The sequence below is a fragment of the Fusarium coffeatum genome (assembly GCF_003316985.1).
Source record: "Fusarium coffeatum strain FIESC_28 chromosome Unknown BRIP53273_contig_178, whole genome shotgun sequence".
Taxonomy (NCBI): Eukaryota; Fungi; Ascomycota; class Sordariomycetes; order Hypocreales; family Nectriaceae; genus Fusarium; species Fusarium coffeatum.
Genome location: NW_022157971.1, coordinates 20,574 through 39,458, shown reverse-complemented (window position 1 = coordinate 39,458; position 18,885 = coordinate 20,574). Strand labels below are relative to the sequence as shown.

At 50.3% G+C, this 18,885-nt stretch overlaps 6 protein-coding genes across 6 annotated transcripts; 3 read left to right on the top strand and 3 right to left on the bottom strand.

Annotated features, from left to right (window-relative positions):
• Positions 1 to 141: 141 nt before the first annotated feature.
• FIESC28_07896 (uncharacterized protein) lies at positions 142 to 940 on the top strand (the record flags this gene model as incomplete). Its single annotated transcript, XM_031162036.1, has 6 exons — positions 142 to 200; positions 252 to 362; positions 410 to 426; positions 479 to 624; positions 676 to 756; positions 809 to 940. 6 exons carry the CDS (start codon positions 142 to 144, stop codon positions 938 to 940), a joined length of 546 nt encoding a protein of 181 aa, XP_031013890.1.
• Positions 941 to 2,251: 1,311 nt separating this feature from the next.
• Positions 2,252 to 7,169, top strand: FIESC28_07895 (uncharacterized protein; the record flags this gene model as incomplete). The annotated part of the gene is made up of 2 exons (XM_031162035.1): positions 2,252 to 2,387; positions 2,617 to 7,169. 2 exons carry the CDS (start codon positions 2,252 to 2,254, stop codon positions 7,167 to 7,169), a joined length of 4,689 nt encoding a protein of 1,562 aa, XP_031013889.1.
• Positions 7,170 to 7,759: 590 nt separating this feature from the next.
• On the bottom strand, positions 7,760 to 8,725 carry FIESC28_07894 (uncharacterized protein; the record flags this gene model as incomplete). The annotated part of the gene is made up of 2 exons (XM_031162034.1): positions 7,760 to 7,959; positions 8,011 to 8,725. The coding sequence occupies 2 exons, from the start codon at positions 8,723 to 8,725 to the stop codon at positions 7,760 to 7,762; spliced, it is 915 nt and encodes a 304-aa protein (XP_031013888.1).
• Positions 8,726 to 10,457: 1,732 nt separating this feature from the next.
• On the top strand, positions 10,458 to 12,418 carry FIESC28_07893 (uncharacterized protein; the record flags this gene model as incomplete). Its single annotated transcript, XM_031162033.1, has 3 exons — positions 10,458 to 10,852; positions 10,905 to 11,257; positions 11,307 to 12,418. The coding sequence occupies 3 exons, from the start codon at positions 10,458 to 10,460 to the stop codon at positions 12,416 to 12,418; spliced, it is 1,860 nt and encodes a 619-aa protein (XP_031013887.1).
• A 550-nt stretch (positions 12,419 to 12,968) lies between these two features.
• Positions 12,969 to 15,231, bottom strand: FIESC28_07892 (uncharacterized protein; the record flags this gene model as incomplete). The annotated part of the gene is made up of 4 exons (XM_031162032.1): positions 12,969 to 13,129; positions 13,181 to 14,780; positions 14,838 to 15,149; positions 15,202 to 15,231. The coding sequence occupies 4 exons, from the start codon at positions 15,229 to 15,231 to the stop codon at positions 12,969 to 12,971; spliced, it is 2,103 nt and encodes a 700-aa protein (XP_031013886.1).
• A 976-nt stretch (positions 15,232 to 16,207) lies between these two features.
• FIESC28_07891 (uncharacterized protein) lies at positions 16,208 to 18,573 on the bottom strand (the record flags this gene model as incomplete). Its single annotated transcript, XM_031162031.1, has 2 exons — positions 16,208 to 17,541; positions 17,595 to 18,573. 2 exons carry the CDS (start codon positions 18,571 to 18,573, stop codon positions 16,208 to 16,210), a joined length of 2,313 nt encoding a protein of 770 aa, XP_031013885.1.
• Between the last annotated feature and the right edge of the window lie 312 nt (positions 18,574 to 18,885).

Here is an 18,885-nt window from a genome sequence, read left to right as displayed (position 1 = left end):
CTGATTCCAACGACCTTCATACTTCACCGATGTGCCGGGAACCACACAAAGACCGGTACTTTTGATTAAAAAGTAAAGCACAAGTGAAAAAGAGAAGAGGTTGTTTATTTCCATTTGTGGCCTTTCTTTCGCCTAATCAAAATGCTGTCAATCTTGCGAAAAGCTCGACTCAAGGACAAGGAGATGCGAATCCTGATGCTGTAAGGATTTCTTTCATAAGAGAACGGAATACGATGCTAACACTCATACAGCGGACTCGATAATGCAGGAAAGACGACTATTGTGAAGAAGGTTATGGGAGAAGACGTCAATACAGTGAGCCCGACCCTGGGTTTCATTATCAAGACAATTGATTACGAAGGGTACGCATATCTGGCTGCCACCAAAACTCCGCTAACGACCTGAACAGGTACAAACTCAATATATGTGTGTTTTTAAGACTCTTCGGTGTTCCGAGTGACATGTGCTGACTTTTCAGGGGACGTGGGTGGTCAGAAAACACTGCGATCATACTGGAGAAACTACTTTGAAAAGACAGATGCATTGATATGGGTTGTTGACGCAACGGATCGTCTACGCATTCAAGACTGCCGAGACGAGCTTCAAGGGTTGCTTTTAGAAGAGGTGCGCAACACCACTCATTAGCGGGCGGATAGTTACTGACAAGTGGCACAGCGTCTTGCAGGGGCAAGCTTGCTCGTTTTCGCGAACAAGACGGATGTTGAAGGTTGTATGACGGAAGCAGAGATTCTCTCGGTACGTGTCAGAATATGAACACAAGAACAATAAACTGACACTTTGAACACAGGAACTGCAACTGGAATCGATACGAACACATCGCTGGCATATCCTCCCATGCAGCGCAATGACAGGAAGCAATCTCAAGGAGGGACTATCGTGGGTGGTGGAGGATGCGAAGAGGCGTCTGTTCCTTTACTAAACAAGATAAGGTTGAATCAAATTCAACAATATTTCTGTTGGCCCTTACGACAAGCAAGGTCCGTTCACAAAAGCAAACAAACATTAGCGACCTCGCTGCAAATTGTATTGTACAAATGTCGTCAGCCGCAAGCAGTCAGCTGCAAAGCGTGGGATAGGTACGGTACGCATAAGTAAGGCACAAACGTTGAAACTTGAAACCCGATATGATAGACTCGTTACGCCGGGCAACGTCCCGCAAAACTCTACCTGAACACACACAGCACGCAAGATTTGCGAGTCTACTTAGCTTAGTCTAAGCCAAGAAGCAGGGAACAAGACGGGCGAGGGTGATGGACGGGAGAGCATCGCTAAGCGCCGCGTGTAGCTTTTTTGTCTCAACACTGATAACGTAGCATTTCCCCGATATTTTGAAGCATGGCAGATGAGCTAAGGACCTGAAAGTGGTCTGAGGCATAAAACTGAATAATACGAAACTGGATGTGACAAGGTTTCAACGGATCCAAGCCATGGTTTGGGTTTGTTATTGTGGTGGATCGTCGTGGGGGAAGGGAAGATGGACGAAAGTAAACAAAGGATGACGTTTGTTTTTATGGCGCACATGGATACGGGGACACAGCTTGTGAGGCTGCTAGCTGATAATGGAAGTTAGAGACTCGGACTCTTGAATTAAATCGAACCTAGCAGCGATCCGAGTCTGCATGATGCAAGCAAGATGAGAGTCCTGGTTCATGCACATTTTGCATGAGATCGAGCTTCATGCAGTAGATGCTTTGCTATTATTCCGTCCGTTGCTGGTTGCATCCATCTGCCTGTTTTAGGCCGGGACCTGATTGAAGTCTATTGAATCCAGTCAGGCACAAATCGTCAAAATTAGTGGGCGGCTTGGTCTGGCAGCGGGAACCAAGTCCCCCGAGACTTCTTGGTTACAGGGACCTACAGCTTACCTGGGTTCCCCTCTTACAGTGGGCTTTACAGCTGGGTTCGGGCATGGACCAATTAGATGTCAAAGATGGCTCATGAAATTTCCACTGCATATAGACATGATACCATCCTAGTCCTGGACCTGATCCAGACCCGGACCCAGTTTCTATCCTGTCCAGTCCCATCTACAATCAACTTCCCACCAGCAAGCACAGTATCTCCAAGCTAGCTCTGCTTCTGGGAGATAAACAAAACATTGTATAATACCTACTGCAACCTTGTCCGTGAGATTGCACTGTATTCCGCTTGCGCTTGTTCTTCAAAGTGCCCCTCCCTTCTCCGCCGTCATCCACTCTCTTCCGTGTCATGTCCCAAAGGCTCCAGAGCCATGTCCGACGAAGTCTCCCAATTTCTCGAGCAGGTCGAGCGCCTGCGTGGTCAACAGATCTCAGAAGACGAAGTGAGAGCTCGTGAGCTCGAAGATTACTTGGCTGCAAAGCGAGAAAGACAAGCTCGTCGTGAAGGTGAGAAAGAATACTGCATATTTTCTTCCAGAGGCTTTTGCTGGTTGCATTGATGGCGCTCTCCCTCTCATTTGTCGGGCCAACTGGCTCCCATCGTACATCCATTGTTTACTTTCGGATTTCCCACTGATATTTACTGCCTCACCCATGGTGGAATATCATTGCTGATAGCCGAAATCATACAATTGCTGATGGTGTCCTCTTTGCTAACCACCATCTGACATTGCAGAACGTGCCCGATCCATCTCACCACAAAAGTCATCCCCTGCAAACACCCCCTCGCCACGCTCGAGTCGACGCAGTGTGCACCTCACAGAGGCATTGAAACTCGATTCTCCCAAATTTTCAAGGGAACGCAGTAGCTCAGAATCCGCTGAGCCTGAGGCGAAACCAGATACCTCAATGGATCTGAGCTCTTCACCGACGAAGGAGAACGAGGCTCCTTCTGACGTCGATACAAAGCCCGCAACCACAACACCCACCCGTTACTCAACCTTGTCGTGGCAGCGGCGACCAAACTCCCGCAGCGGCTCAGCCCGCCCGTTAAGCATGCTCGCAACCCAAAATGCGACCCAACGGTCGTTTATCGGGTCGCAGGATTCGACACCCGCTTCTGCTTCAGCCACCGAAGAGACCTTCTCGAAGGATCAGATTGCCCAGTCCCTGGGTTCAAAGGACCCTTCATGGTTTCGCCAAACGGCGGACCGAGGGGCGAGCTCAGCTGCTTACCGAAAGAACCAGGTCGAGGACACAGATCGTTTAGATATGGCTTCTGTTAAGGCACAATTGCCTGGCATGTCGGCTGAACCAGCCAAGCCAAGCCCGCCTGAAGAGAAGCCAGCTGAACAGCCCGTTGAGGAGCCTGCTACGCCTACTAAGATGAGACTGGCAAGCCCCCCATCGCTCAACCCTCCAGGTTTTGATGCTGGAGAAGACCTGTCTTTGGACGGTCGTCTTTCGAACGCATCTCCAGGCCGCATGTCTCCCACTCGGTCCAACTCGCGATCCAATTCGCCCACCAAGGGTATGGGCGGCTTTGTTCAGAGCGCTATGATGAAGAGATCAGACAGTGTCAAGCGATGGAGCGTTACTAGCCCTCCTAGTCTTAACCGTGCCAATTCAATCCAATCAAGCCAAGGCGCTGGTTTGTCGGTCAATGCTCGTCCAACAAGCAGAGCAGGACCCGGTGCGACGACACCAGGCTCAAGCCGACCAACATCACGACATGGAGAATCTGACAACGAGGTCACACCCAAGGCGACTGCTGCAGCTCCCGCTCCTACAATTGACACATCATTGGGAGATTCTGCTATGCCTCTTAGTCCATCTAAGACGATGGATCCCAGAAGATGGAGCCCAACAAAGTCAAGCTGGCTTGAGAGTGCCTTGAACAAGCCCCCTGAGTCACCAAACAAGTCTCATCATAAGTCTAGCTCATCGCAGCCAGCATGGATGGCCGAGCTTAACAAGAACAAGGGAAGTGTTCCCGAAGGTACACGACCTCGTCCAGGGTCTATCTCTCATAAGCACCAAGTTAGTATCGGTGGACTTATGAGGTCTACTCCTATGGGCACAGCGACAAAGACCAACACAACTGGCCTTGGTGGTATCTACTCCCCTCCTCCAGGTGGCAACCGACCTGTTAGTATGCACGGACCTAGCCTGAGCTTCTCGAGAAGTGCGCCCAAACTTGAACCTGAAACACCCGTTGAGGAAAAGACCGACTCTGAACCCGTACCTGATCCTGAACTTACCGAGGAAGAGAAGAAGACATCGGAGCCCGCCAAGGATGATTCGATAAGTCCCACCAGAGAGGTAAAGCCAGCCGCACCCTCGCCCAAGCCCAAGCCAGAGGCGCCTCCTAAGATGGACTTCCGCAAATCCCTGAGACACCGACCAACTGGCTCAGAAGTAACCAAGACCGAGGAGCCGGAGTTCAAGAACGTTTTCGGCACTCTACGTAGGACCAAGACCCAAAACTGGGTGGCTCCCGACCCATTGAAAGATAATATCCTTCGAGGAAAGGCTGCCCTTAACCAAACCGGAGGCCCGCAAAAGACCGAGAGAGTGGACGAGTTCAAGGAAGCTATCTTGAAGAAGAAGGATGACTTTAAGAAAGCCCAGGCCGATGGCAAAGGAATCTCAAGGAGCAGCACTCCCACGAACGATGCCCCACTTCCAGAAGGACTTGCAAGGAGAGCCGAGATGGCGAGGAGAAAGTCAGTGGCGGATGTCAAGACAACACCTGCACCGAGTAAGCCAGATTCGCCCAAGCCGACACCAGGTCCCAAAAGGATACCCAGCCAGACCCTTTCTTCGCCCAAGCCCGCTTCTAAACCAGCCCCTGAACCCGCCGCTGACGAGGGTCTAAAGCGAGTAGTTACCGAATCTAGAGCGAAACCGGAGGAGCCACGGGGCTTACCAGGTCTGCACAAGGAAACGAGCTCACCTGCCAGGTTGCAAGGAGGTATAGGAGGTAAGCTCGCTGGACGGTTCAACCCGGCCCTCGCTGGTATGCTCGCACGGGGACCGCCTCCCATGGCTACCAATGGGGGCAAGGCCCCTGAGGAATCCGAATCCAAGGGGCCTGCCAGTGCAACAGTTACAGAACCGTCCGCTCCTGGGCCGCAACTGACACATATGACTAAGGGTCGAGCTCGAGGTCCTAGGAGAAAAGCGCCGTCCAAAACTGCCCCCTCAGCTGCCTCCGGAACCCCCGCAGCTGAACCAAAATCTGCACAGGAAAAGCCCAAGCCCAAGCCTACCGCGCCGAAACCTATCGAGCCAGTCCAGAACAAGCCCGTTGAACAAGCTGCCCCTCCCGCCGAGAAGACTGAAGAGTCTGCTTCCGCTCCTCTTTCTATTCAACAACAGGTCGCCGCAAGAGCCGCTATTCGAGGAAAACCTACCCCTTCTACGCCTACTAAGCCCCAGGAGAACGAGCCGCGACGATTCCAAACCCGTGCAGACCGCCCATCTTTATTCTCTTCTAAGGAACCCTCTAAACCTGAGGTTGGCCCCAGTGACTATCCTTCACCATTAAGAATTCAGAAAACTGGCGATGCTGGTTCGCAACCCGGCTCGCCCAAGAAGCTCGACACCAACCGCATGTCTCGTTTCCTTGACCGCTCATCAAACGATGCACCAGAGCCTGCTAAAGAGCCGGTGCGATTGACGCATCAGCGTACAGGTTCTCGATCTCCAGTCAAGATGTGGCAGCGCCCTCTGCCAGAACCCGAGCCATCATCGCCAACAAAGGTTGACAGTGATCCGGTCGTGTCTGTCAAGAACGCTAGAGCCATGTTTGGCGGTACAGCCCAAGCTCCTTCGCTACCTGCTAAACCCTCGGTGGACAGATCAGAGCCTGCTGTGGTCAAGACACCCCCGCCAAAAGCATCGCCTCGTCCTCTTCCTGATCCTGTTCGCTCTTCACCTCTTCAAGTCAACAAGACCCCGTCTCGAGTGGCCACCCGTCCCTTACCCACACCGCCCACCCGGGAGCCTCAGACTCCCAAGGCACCGGAAACCCCCAAGGCGCCAGTCACTCCCCGGCCTGAACAAACACCATCAGCCGCCCCGCCAAAGACTCCTAGCCAGGGCAGTGATGTCGCGAGCTTGCTGACTGACTTCTTTGGACCGAAACCTGCAAGGGCTGAGTACAAGGTGGATGCTGCAGAGCTTCTGATGAACCGACCTCCAACAGGCCCCGTGAAGATCCAAAGCCTCAGCTTTCAAGTGTTCCAAATCTCAGCAGAGGGCAAGAAAACACCCGTGGCGTCTCACTACGAGCGGACGCTGTTTGAGCGTGAGATGTACATTGCCCCTCATAGCTTCACAAACGAGGCCGGATGGAAGCGACTAGAGATCTACTTCTGGGTTGGCGACCAAGTACCAGAGTCTGCGGCTGACGATGCATTCCTTTTCGTTCAAAAGGAGGCTAAGGCCTTGGGTGGTAAGATCGTCAAGATGCAGCAGGGCAAAGAGACAACCGAGTTTCTACAAGCTCTCGGTGGTGTCGTCCTGGTCAGAAGGGGTTCAAGCAACAAGTACGATTCGTTAGCAAACAACATGCTTTGCGGCCGGCGCTATCAGGGCCAGGTCGCTTTCGACGAATGCGACTTTAACCCATCAAGTCTGTGCGCAGGATTCGTCTACGTTCTTACAAGTCAGGGTAAGGCCTATATCTGGAAGGGACGAGGATGCGATGTGACAGAGCTGAGCGCGGCCAAGCTGGTTGCTATCGAGCTTGCTCTTACTGGCGAGTTGATCGAAGTCGATGATGGTGACGAGCCTGAGTCATTCTGGCGGCTCTTTGAGGGAGGATCAAAGCCCCACTCAGCCGATCACTGGAAACTCAAGCCCAACTACGCCAAGTACTGCAGCCGGCTCTTCTGCTCGGATGCAGACACACGACAGCAGGTCTTTGAGATCGCACCATTCAGCCAACACGATCTCTCTCGCGAACACATCTATGTCCTCGACGCTTTCTTCGAGATGTACATCATTGTTGGCGCTTCTGCTCAGTCACAATACTCATCCTTCCGCAACGCTCTCGACTTTGCCCAAGAGTATGCTATCCTCGCCGCTGGCATGGAGGATCGTCCATTTGTGCCCATATCCACTGTCGTATTGGAGGGCATTCCTCGAGATCTCAAGCGTGTTTTCCGGTTCTGGCGTGATGATTTGAATCCTACGGCAACCCACACTTCAACATCTCTCAAGAGGGGTCGAAGTTTGAGGGTGGTGTCACTGACCCAAGCACTGCAAGCGCTTAGAGAGTAAGCCTGCAGTCGGGTGGTCTTGTTATATTCAAAATTTGGGCGGCTTTTTCTCCTGTTCTGGGACTTTAAATTATCTGGTAGCGGTATTTTCTTGTAATGGGTTTATGGAAGCATGGCGAGATACCTCTGGTTCGGCGATCTTGGAGTTGCATCTCGTTTAGGTCCTCCGGTTTTGAGATTCGATATGATAGATGATATCAAATGAAACACGAGATGTGTGTGTATATTGCCAAAATCAATCAAAGTTCACATTTTCAGAATAGCGAAGCTCGACAGGTGTTAGCCGTGTATATACACATATCTATCCATTCCATGATGCGATTAAAATGGGGGATATTCATGCCACTAATAAGCAGAGTAACAAAAGCACAAACAGTAAACAAAAGCAGTTCGGCTTTGCTCAAGCCCAAATCGAGCACAAGCCGCCTCATGCGTCTATGGGGGTATCAAAAGGCTGTCTCAAGTCTTTACATCCGACGTGACTCCCCGTTTCGCAAACTCCTCTTTCCTGAATTCCGCACACTTTCCTATGTTCCACCTCCTTTTCTCGTTGGATTTCTTTTCAGCACTTCTGCTTTTAATAGGACATATCTATTGCGCAGATCCATTGGTATCGATGGCAGAGCTCTTGCCGCTTGTTGAGTTAGAGATAGAGGCTGGCACGGCCACAGGTTGGCCACGGGCCTTTGCTGTGACAGTGACGAGTTCGTTGAGCATGATTTCGCGTGTTGTGCGGGTAAGCTCCTCGACATCGGCGGCGGTGAGACCCTTTGTGGGAATAGGCTTAAGAACTGTATACGGTCAGAATTGTGGGCAGGCTCAATGGCTTACGATATACATACCCTTGACAGGGATCTTTCCAGACTTGAAGGTGAAAGTCTTGGGGTAGAGGATGTGGCTGTAGTTTGCGACGACGCAAGGTACGATGGGAACGCCAGCTTCGACAGCAAGATGGAAAGCGCCCTTCTTGAAAGGCAGCAGCATGGGCTCCTTGGCGTAGCTTCGAGTACCCTCGGGGAACATGTATACACTCTGTCGCTTAGACTGGATCTCGCTCGCAGCACCCTTCATAGCATCGCGGGCATCCTTGCTGTTTTTGCGATCGATAAAGATGGAGCCGCTCAGGGACATGAACTGGCCGAGGAAAGGCACCTTCTTGAGAGAAGCCTTGGCGGTAACACTGCAGTACTTGGGGAACATTCTTCCCAGCATGAGAACATCGAGCTCGGTCTGGTGGTTGCCGACAAAGACAGCAGGGCGCGTGGTTCCGAGGACATTGTCAGGATCCTCAATGACGAACTCAACACCGGTGGTGTAAAGCATGAGGTAGTGAAATGAGCGACCGACAGCCCATTGCGCGATGCCCTGCTTGCCGATGAGAGTGAGGAAGATGGAGGCAAAGACACCGTAGGCCGCAACAATGAGGAGCGAGATGTATGAAGCGAGAGCGCGGGCGGCGAAGGCGGCTTGAGGAATGACGAGGGACATGGCGTAGAAGAAGATGGTCAAGGCAGCGTAGCCGAGGGCGAAGTAGGTGAGGATGCTGGAGAAAGACATGATGGGCGATTTAGCGGCTGTCTATACCGTCCCGTACCGTACCGTAGGTAGTTGAGGATGTAAAGACAGCTGATAGGTAGATATAGATATATAGTGAGACAGCTGAGAGGGAGGTAGAGGTAGAGGTAGAGGTCAAGAAGTAGAGAGTGGACAAGGTCAGCTGGGATGGAGAGGATTTGGCGGGGGGTTGGTTTGTTGAGTGGGTAGGTACAGTAGGTCAATTGCGGTGATGGCGGGGTCCTTTTTTTCGTCTGTAACTTTCTATGAGAGTCTGGAACTTTATACAACAGAATATCAGTTTACAGTTTAATAGAGGACTATAGATTCTGATCAACTACTTTCAAGAGGTATTCCTATATAAGACAACTAAATGAGGGAATATCATGTCATCACAAGATCATTCGAGTATCCAAAAGATGGTGGGAAAATAGATTAAAACGGCCGCTTGACACGGGGACGGGAACGTCTTGATTGGGATGCTTTGATTGGTTGAGATGTGATGTCACAGGCACAGGGAGTTTAGCACTGAATGGCTTGTGAAAGTCGACGCCGAGGATGAACTGAATTCCCCAAAAATATCGACAAGGATCTTGACTCAGCAATATTCAACAACCAACTGTCGCATCGCCAAGACAAGTTGTATCTTTATTGAATTTATATTGCATTTGTTTATGGAATTCTTACTCGGATCATCAAGAGAAACACGTCAACATTATTCTTGCGGGATTTTCTTCTCATTCTGTTGAATGGTTATCTACTATTTGACTCTCGCTTCAATGCAACATATCATGACAAGGTTGGATCAAGAGTCAACTTCGCCTAATTTATAGATCGAGGCCATGATAAATTCCAGGACAATCGATTCAGGACACGCCATACTTTATTAGTTGACTTTTGTCTGATAGCCTTGACCAGGCATGCGTATCGAGGTTATTTACACTCAAACACCGGAGCTGGGTCTTGGTAGTTCTGAGACAGAATCTTTAAACAAAGACCTTCCCATATTACATACATAATGCGTTTTATTGTAGAAATTTGTAATAAGACTTGCTTAGTCTTACGTGGAGTTTTACAAGTCAGATATATTTCTGAGGTAGCATCTCAGATTCAATCCGGCATCACGGGACTGTCAAAGCACACCCTTTTCAGAATGTAGTACAGAACCAGTTGAGTCTGAGACATGTGAACTGACAATTAGATTATCTTCCCATACATGGCAAAATAAATACTATCAAAATATTCTATCAAGGTTCATCCAAATAAAAACAACAAACGATAGGTAACTATCTACTATCTTTACTAGTATCGAATCACGTGCAGGGCGCCTATCAGATGCTATGATAAATCGATGTTATCGATAGCTACCTGGAGCTATTGGTCTACCTAAGAGGTAGGCACCTAATGTAACCACTGTAAGCCAGACTCAACTCCAACACGTCCATCATCACCACCTCAACGGGCTGTGTCCAATTCATTGTGACTATCGCTGGCTTTCGCTCTATCTCTCAATATAATAATACAGCTTCATCAGATCCCCTGAACCTCCCATCGTCTATCTTTGAACTCAACTCGCCTATTGCTCCAATTCGCTTCTCGCTTGCGTGCTATCACTTATCACATTCTATCTTTCACCTGTTCCCCTCACAAACCCTCGACTCAAGCGCTCGCTTGTTCGCGCGCACTCAATTATTCAGTCGACATATAATGCGCGTCTCGCGATAATCCAATCACCATGGCTTCCTCTCGCCGAGGTCAACCCTCGCTTTCCGTCCGTATGCCTACCAACCAGCCTACCGACCGTCCTCCTATCGATGCTCTCTTCCTTATTCACTTCGACGTCAAGGCCGGATATACAATTCTCTGGAAACAAAATGCACCAGGCATTGACCTCGAAGGTCTCGTCGAGTACAAGTCACTTCCTTCTGGATTGCATACTGTCTCGGAAGACCTCATCTACTTCGTCCACGATAGCGTTCATGCCGGCCTCAGCGCCTTTGTCAACATGCCTTGCGATGAGGAGGAGGCACGAAATGCGAGGATGTTTGCAGTTGGAGTTTTGGTCCCCCTGAGCTATGGTCGTTTGGGTCGCGCTTGGAGACATGCTGAAGGATTGAAGGAAATGGCTGCGTACGTATCAATCAACCCATGCGCAGTTGGACTTGGCTGACGTCTTGTATAGAAAGCTGGCAGAAGATCGCAAGAACACGAGCATCCTCGAGGAATACTGGGTTGCAAACCGCGAAAAGGCCAGCAACGGCAACCGTTGTCTGTCAGGAGAGACCCCCGTGAGCTCTCCATCTCTCATCTCACAACCATTTCAACGCAAGACCCATAACCGCAACCGATCTGCTTCTGATGGCGCCGCTCTAACACAACCTGGAAACAAGCTCTCGCCATACCACCCTGCCTGGAGTTTGACCAGTCTCTTGGACAAATTTGGTCCTCTCATCTTTCCCATACATCGCGCCGCATTGCTGCGGAAGCGTATTCTAATATCGTGCCATGCTCCAGTTCATGAAGTTTGTGATTTTGGTAAGTTGCATACTTTGCTCATACGGTCTTTTGCTAAAGTATTTCTCAGTATATAATCTGTCTGTTCTTTCCAACATACCCCTGTCTGTTACCGATATACTCCCTACCTCAGCCTCAACACAACGTCTGAGACCACTCTTCTCCATTGGTGTTCACGACATCCCCTTCCTCATGGACGATTTTGAAGCTTCCAAGAGAAAACAGAATGACGAGGATGTGATAGATGATGAATCAGGTTCGGGTTGGATCGCATGTACTACTGACAGCATCCTTGCCATGAAGGATACACTATGGGATATGCTGATCACTCTGCCCCCTGACTACTCATCTAATGCTACAGAAAGGGTTTGGCCCGTGGTGGAATGTCCTCGTGGACAACCGATCAAGGCTACTCAGCGAGATCTCCGACGCTTTACTTCTCTGAAGAACGGTCTTTCTCGTCTTGCGGCTACCAACCAGACACCTAGCACGGTCCCAGAATCGCCCGAAGAAGAGCGTTTCACACGCAGGGTCTCTACTCACTCAAACCACATTGTCCGTGACCCACGAGACGATGCAGTCGAAAAGGTCGTTGAGCCCCTGACCTGGGCAGCTTTTGCCTACAATGGCTATATGTGGTGGGCCAGCGCTGGTGAACAATTACGCTCGGAACAGCAAGAAGAAGCAACCCATGATGCTTCTCTACTCGCGGACTTTGGCCCATCGTCCATGACCATGCCTCGTCCTGGCTCTCGTTCCGGGCAGCTATCTGACTCACTTGGTTCTCTGAACGCCAGTCGCCATGCCCCTGATGATTCGGGCGAGGCCCAGTTTGAGCTCGCCATCATCGCCTACTTCCACCGCCTGACAACACAAATACTATCTGTACTAGCCGATCTAGCTGACAGCCAGGATGAGCCCTACACTGACCAAGATGACGACGATGAGGGTCTATCACAAGCCTCTGGTGAAAGAACACCACTTCGCCCCTCAGATTCTGACCTCGGACCCGATGACGCAGACGCCATTCGTGTAGACAGCCACGCTGTGGAGAGCATGGGTCTTGACGTTTGGAGCGATGCTGACGCCCTCTTCATTCGCGAACTGTCAATCAAGTACTTTGAACGATCCGCTCGCATCGAAGGCAAGGGCGTCGAGGTCTGCGGTGTAAGAGTGTGTTGAGAAAATCCGGGTGCGTGACGAAAGCTGGACTTGCGTCGTTGAAACTTTTATATATTATATGCTCGCAAGGTCCTGGTATTGTGGAAGAACAAGGATTCTGTAAATAATGCGTGGAAACAAGAAGCGCGCCTCACAGGCACCAAGTTGATCGATATAAAGGATGGTAATTCGGGCGCATGGATCACGTTTGTTGCTCTGTTAACTTGTTTGTGCTGTAAGATGAACTTCAGGTATTTAGTCTCAAAAGCTAGTTTCAGGTTGAACATGGACATAATTTAAGTGAATTGAGAAACGAGCACACCAAGCTTATATACGTTTGTGCCCCAAGGTAACTAACACCTAAAACTCCCAACCTGTTTCTAGGCTTAGAAACATATGCCCAAAACCGAAGGGTTATCATCTTCCTCTGTTATTCCCATTTTCCAATACATACATACACAAGGATTAGTCGTTTCCGTATACACGCATCATGCTCGAGAGTTGACACAATTCGTTCATGAAATATTGATTACGGTTCTTTTATATCCATAAATCAAAGACCTGAGCCAGTCTATGACTCGTCCTCGGTATCTGTATTTGTTGCGCTGGTATCGTCATCCTCCTCTTCATCTGTGCCACTCTCATCTTCTGAGTCGTCAGAATCCTTTCTGCGAGTCTTAGGTTTGGGAGCCTCTCCAGTCTTAAGCTGGTGCATCTGTCCAGCGAGAGAATCTGAAAAATAGTTAGCACAGTTATCTGACTTAGAATGCGATTGCAACTTACCCTCTTCAGGCTCACTGATGTCATCCTCGGCTTGCATCTCTGCCGCCTTACTAGCCTCCTCAACGACAAGTGTCACCTCCATCTTGGTGTCGAAACCAACGTAAGCATCGCAAATAACGTGCAGAACGAAGGTGTAGTGTCCAGCTTGAGGGGGAGCAGCGAATTGGGCCTTGAGAGTCTGCATGTTGAAAGTGGGCTTGCCCTCGTCATCAATAATAGGCTGGTCGAACTTGGCGAAGTGGAAAGGAGGAACAGCCATCTTGCCCTGCTTGGAGTCACTGAGGAAGGCGTGCCATTGGGGAGAGTGGTCGCGGGCGTAGTAGGGGGCGTGGGTCAGAGGGGGGAGGATGGACTCTTCCTCAATTGGGATGAGCTTGCCGTCAGGGCCCTTGATAGTCTTCTTCTTGCGACCGTTGATAGCGTCAATATCATCCTCGGCGGGATCAACATCCTCGAGATCGAGTTCATTGACGCCGGGAACGTCGTCAGTACCGGGAGGAATGAAACGACCCTTGATGACCAGAGAAACAAGCGAAGAAGGAATGATGAAGCGCTCGCCAGTAACCTTGAAGAAAGCACGGCACACACGGAAGAAGGGAATCTGCTTAGCGACACCGATGGCAGTCTCGTACTGCTCCTCGGTCAGGAGACCCTCGCCAATAGCCATCTGTCTGCGCTGAGCATCGGGTCGATCCATGAAACGGTGGACGGCCATGTGAGTCTTGGATTCGCCCTCAATCTTGCTGGCGATCTCAGGGGTGACATGGGGAAGCTGAAGAAGAGGAGAAGCGTGGGGTGCAACCGCCTGAACCAGGTTTTGGCTGGTGTAGAACGAGTTGGCGATGGGACCGATGTTGCCGTAAGCCAGGGTGATAGCGTTGAAGGATTGGTTAAGAGCACGGGCGATAGGGCCAACCTGGAATTTTGCCTTGGTAAGAGTGGGATCATCGAGCTCAACACGGCCAAGGTAAGCCCAGAGGAGAGCGAGAGCCTTTCGTCGCGCACCGTTATCGAGATCCTGGAGAGCCTCCTTGTCCTTGATCGACATGCCAGAAGCGGTGGGTTGACAATCGCTATCGGCGGTGATTCGTGACTCAATCTTAGAAAGCGCTGTCTCAATCTTGTCGCCCTTAACAACGTCCTCGAACTCCTTTCCAACACTGAGGGCAGTAATGATGCCGCCTTCTTCGATCTCGTCGTCGTATTGTCGGAACAGGTTGTTGGCGCTCTCCATCAGGACACCTTCCTTGGACATTCTCATTGTGCCGTACCACCAGGATCCAACGAGCCAGGGCAGGAGAACTCCAAGAAGCAGGGTGTACATGAGAACAACGTACTTGCCGGCACCATCCGAAACAATAAACTGGGGGAGGGCGATGCCCATACTGAAGCTCTGCTTTCCATCGGGGTGGCCGTACTGAATGTAGTTGTTGCGGACGTCCTCGTCAGTGAGGGCTTGGTAAGCCTTGGTGAGTTCGACGTAGAAATCGTTGAGGGATTCGACAGTCTCGTTCTTGGCAGCGTCAGGTCGAACCTTATCGGGGTGGAACTTGAGGGACAGTCGCTTGTAGTGCGACTTGATTTGCTTTTCACTGAGGGACTAGCAGTTGGCATTAGCATCATGTATTTGGAGTCCTGAAGTTGTCGCGGGGCTCACCTCTGAGATGCCAAGAATATCGTAAGGGTTCCAAAGCTTAGGAACAGTTCGCTGGGTGACCACAATGAGGTAACCCATGCCAGCCATGATGGCCCAGCCGATCACCACGAAAATGAACCGCTTGACCCTCCACTGGCTGCGCTTTCGCGCTGTCTTGATCGACTCGACTGTAGCCGCATTGTCTGGCTTATAGTCGGTCTTGATACGTGGCGCTAGCGCATCATCGTCGCGGCTCGGACGGAGGAGTGTGTAGGTAAGGGGAACAGTAACGAGGCCGGTAAGTGTGAGGATGAAGAAGGGGAAGAATTGACCCTATTTGTAGCATTAGCAAGACATTGAAGCGCAGTCGTTGTATGTTCCTTACCTCATTGTCGTAAGAGTAGTCTGAACTCATCTTGACGGGTTATAGAGAGCCCCAGGGCTACTCTGGTATAAAACTTGAAAGGAAACGTAGCCCACAACTGAGGCGATGTATGATAGTACGGAAGTTGGGAAATAAAGACACACAAATCCGCTGGAAAGAACAAAAGAGAATAGAAAACCTAAACTCTTTGCAACACCGCGAACAAACTCTCTGCCCCAAAAGAGTGTATTTTCAAAGGACAGCGGAATGGGTTGTTTGAGGGTGGGTGAGAAGAGAAGAAAGTGTCGTGTCGAACTGTCGTTTAGTTACGGCCACGCAGCGCATTTGCCATGGAGGTTAGGTCAGAGCACCCACCATAGTAGAACTGGAGCGGGTTGACGGCTGCCGGTAATCGGATTATCTGTCACTCCCCACTTGCCGTCTGGACTTACTGGCTCCTTCCGTACGCGCCACGGTGTTCACAGTTTCAGTGCAGGGGTCAATTTTAGAAAGAGCGACCCGGCCAGAACAGCGTCCAGCCACTGTTCTTTAGCGCACTCAGCCCTGCACTGTAAATCAATCTATCAGCTTCTAGCGCCAGCCAACAACTCTATTTCCGAGTCTAGCCTCAGGGTGTCATAAGAATTGGCCCTCGAGGACATAAGAGACGAAATAACTTGATCACCTTACGCCAGCTTAGGCTAGCATCTAGGTTACTTTATTTCTGTAGCCTAAGTCTTGGAGGACATTTCTTTTGACACCCACCTGTCTAGGTATGTTTTAAGAGCAGTTGATTCTTTACGAACACTCATTCGTATCAAGGCCAAGGCTTAGGTTATCGAGAAAAGAAGTATATTTAGATTGACAAATGAAACGCTTGATTTAGACTAAAGACGCTGGTAACGATCTACTGATTCCACCCAAACCAACCTTACTATAAGAATCCCAAAGATAATTAGCAACTGTGCTGTAAAGCGACATACTGTATGATGCATGCTTCTCTAATACAACGAACGATTCATTTAACCTAACCACTTCCTTCTGAATCGCTCTTCTCCTTCGGCTCTTCGTAAATAGGACCATCGTCCAGTGTACTCATACCGAGGCCATTGGCGCTGAGGTCATCGCCGTCTGTCTCCTCCTCCGTGGTTACGCCATTCTCCATCTCTTCAACGAGAATGCTTCGGAGATCCTCTTCACTCAGAATAGTTTGGATACTGCCTCGGCGCACCCATGGACGTGAGTCTGTGCGTCCTTGTTCAACCAAACGCTCAATCTTGAGTCGGTTCTCAATAAACTTGAGCTTGGGGAAAGCACTCTGCTTTCCTTCATGGATCATGTGCGACAGTCGATGCGGGTCGGGATCAGTCAGAATATGCCAGAAGTCTGAAACTCGTGACTTGGGCCAAATAGTAATGGTTCCACTGAACTGCTGCAGCCAAAGCTGACTCCAATCTTGGCCAAGGGGTCGTGGCAGTAACTCCGCATGGCGGATAAACTTGAGCCACTTGTTCATATCCAACTTCAGATAGTGCTCAAATGCTGACATGAGGTAGCCACCTCGCCATCCACGTCCCTTACGATGTGTTACTGGGTGGCCGACTGAACCTCGAGAAGAAAAGAAGAAAAGGTTAATATGGGGGTTGACCTGGCTGACAATAGTAAAGTTGACGTTGAAGTGTGTGTTTAATGCCTTGATGGGGATATCTGTTCGCAGACTGCCGTCCTTCCACTTGTGTCCAAAGGAGTATGGCTCCAGAGTTCCGTCCCGCGTCTTCATCATGAGGACAACGGGATTGAGAATACCAGGAACGGCGGCAGAGGCAAGTACCGCAGACCAGATGACACAATCGGGACTTGTCAAATAGTTACAGAGAATAGTTGGCGAGTGAGGATCGGCTGGAACACAGGTTACGTTGAGAATACGGCCTGTTCGCTCATAGGCCTCTCGGAACGTCAAGGAACCATGCGTCCACCAACCGCATCGTCGTGCCCAATCAACAGAATCAAATCGAGCACCAGTCTTCCACCATCGTGGGAACCAGGTAGTAATAGATTCGCGACAGGCATTGATGCGTTCTGAGAGGGCCGGGACAAGAAGTTGTTCGAGCTCCTCGTTCGTTCGAGTAGCTACCAGCGCAGCAACTAAAGCGCCACCACTGGTACCAGTAATGACGTCGGGCAGTAAGTTCGCATCCAATAGTGCTCGAACGACGCCAACATGGTAGTAAGCGAAAGCTGCACCGCCAGATAGACAGAGCGCAGTTCTTCCATAGTTGGCATAAACGTGCTTGAACAGGACTCGCTTCTGCTCAATCTCCAGCTGTTTGGTGCTAGCCAGAAACTTGATGCATTTCTCCTCTGTATTATGTTAGAAATTATCACCGCAAGAGGCAATAGTTGTGGAAACTCACCTTCGTCGAGGAAATTCTGCACCAGGTTCTTGGTTCCGAAGTAAGTCTGACTGTACAACCTTGCATTCTCAATACCAACGAAGTTGTTCTTCACGCAAGCCTCAATCAAGGCTTTGAGATCTCCTACTGCCTTACCACCGTCACTCTTCTCGCCCCTACTCTCCTGTTCTTCAGCGCGCTGCCTTGTCTTCTTCATCTGTTCCCATACCCGTCGAACAGTCTTTGAGTCGTAGTATGCGAAATCGTTCTCTTCCCTCCACGTTTGTCGGCCCAGGTATGTGTCCAGCTCCTTAGCCGCTGCTACCCAGTCCTCGTACTTTGAAGCATTTCGTAGATTACGCCGAAGCCGTTCGCGCTGGCCTCGCCATGTAAAGAAGTGCTCGTAGACCCAGATATAGAGTCTTGTGGACAGATACATGGCGGCAAGCCCGCCCAGCCATGCGAACACGAAAAGCAGTAGCGGCCATTTCGAAACTTGATATAGATATCCTTCTCGAGTCTCGTCCTTGGTTCGTGTTCCTAAAAGTCCTTCAACAGCCCCCTTTCCATCTCGACGTTTTCGCTTATTTCGCTTGGAGCCTCTTCGATGACGATACACCTTTTCATTAACGGGAGCCCAATCGTTTTGCGCTGTGATAAATGTTCCTTGACCAGAGTGCTGAGGAACGGGGAGAGATCCGGAAGCAGCGTCAGCGGCCGAGGCGACAGCAGCGACGTCGTCAGCAAGACCAGATCCAACCTGCGAATCTCTCTTTGTCACGCTGAACGAACTAGGACTGCGCGGCGACCGGGCGCCGTTCTCGTCGGAAGGACTTTGTAGTGGATCTGGAGCTTGAAGCGCCTTCTCAAAGGCTTCTAAATCTTGCGCATCGACGAATTCCGTGTCGACATCTGGAAGAAGGGAGGTGTCAAAAGCTTCTGGTGGAAATCCGTAGACGGGATCGCGTGGGAGCAATGAGGAATATGATGACGACGACATTGCGAACGAGTTTAATGATGCATATGGTCTCTAACCCATTGCTGACGGAAAGTTGAAAATAAGCTGAGGTCAAAAAAGTCGTGAGATGTTGTTACGGGTTAAGGGAGTAATTGATTATTATGATCAGAAAGTAACTCTCTGTTGGGTTGCCTTGTGACGATTCTAGTAACATGACGTAGATTCCGTTGGGGAAAATGGTACGGGGTACCAGGACCGCGGGCTCCATACCAGTCCGTCTTGGCGAACCGAGGCTTCAATCGAACACCTGGTATCACCACCTACAGTAATCAAATGAGCCCACAGACTCTTGTC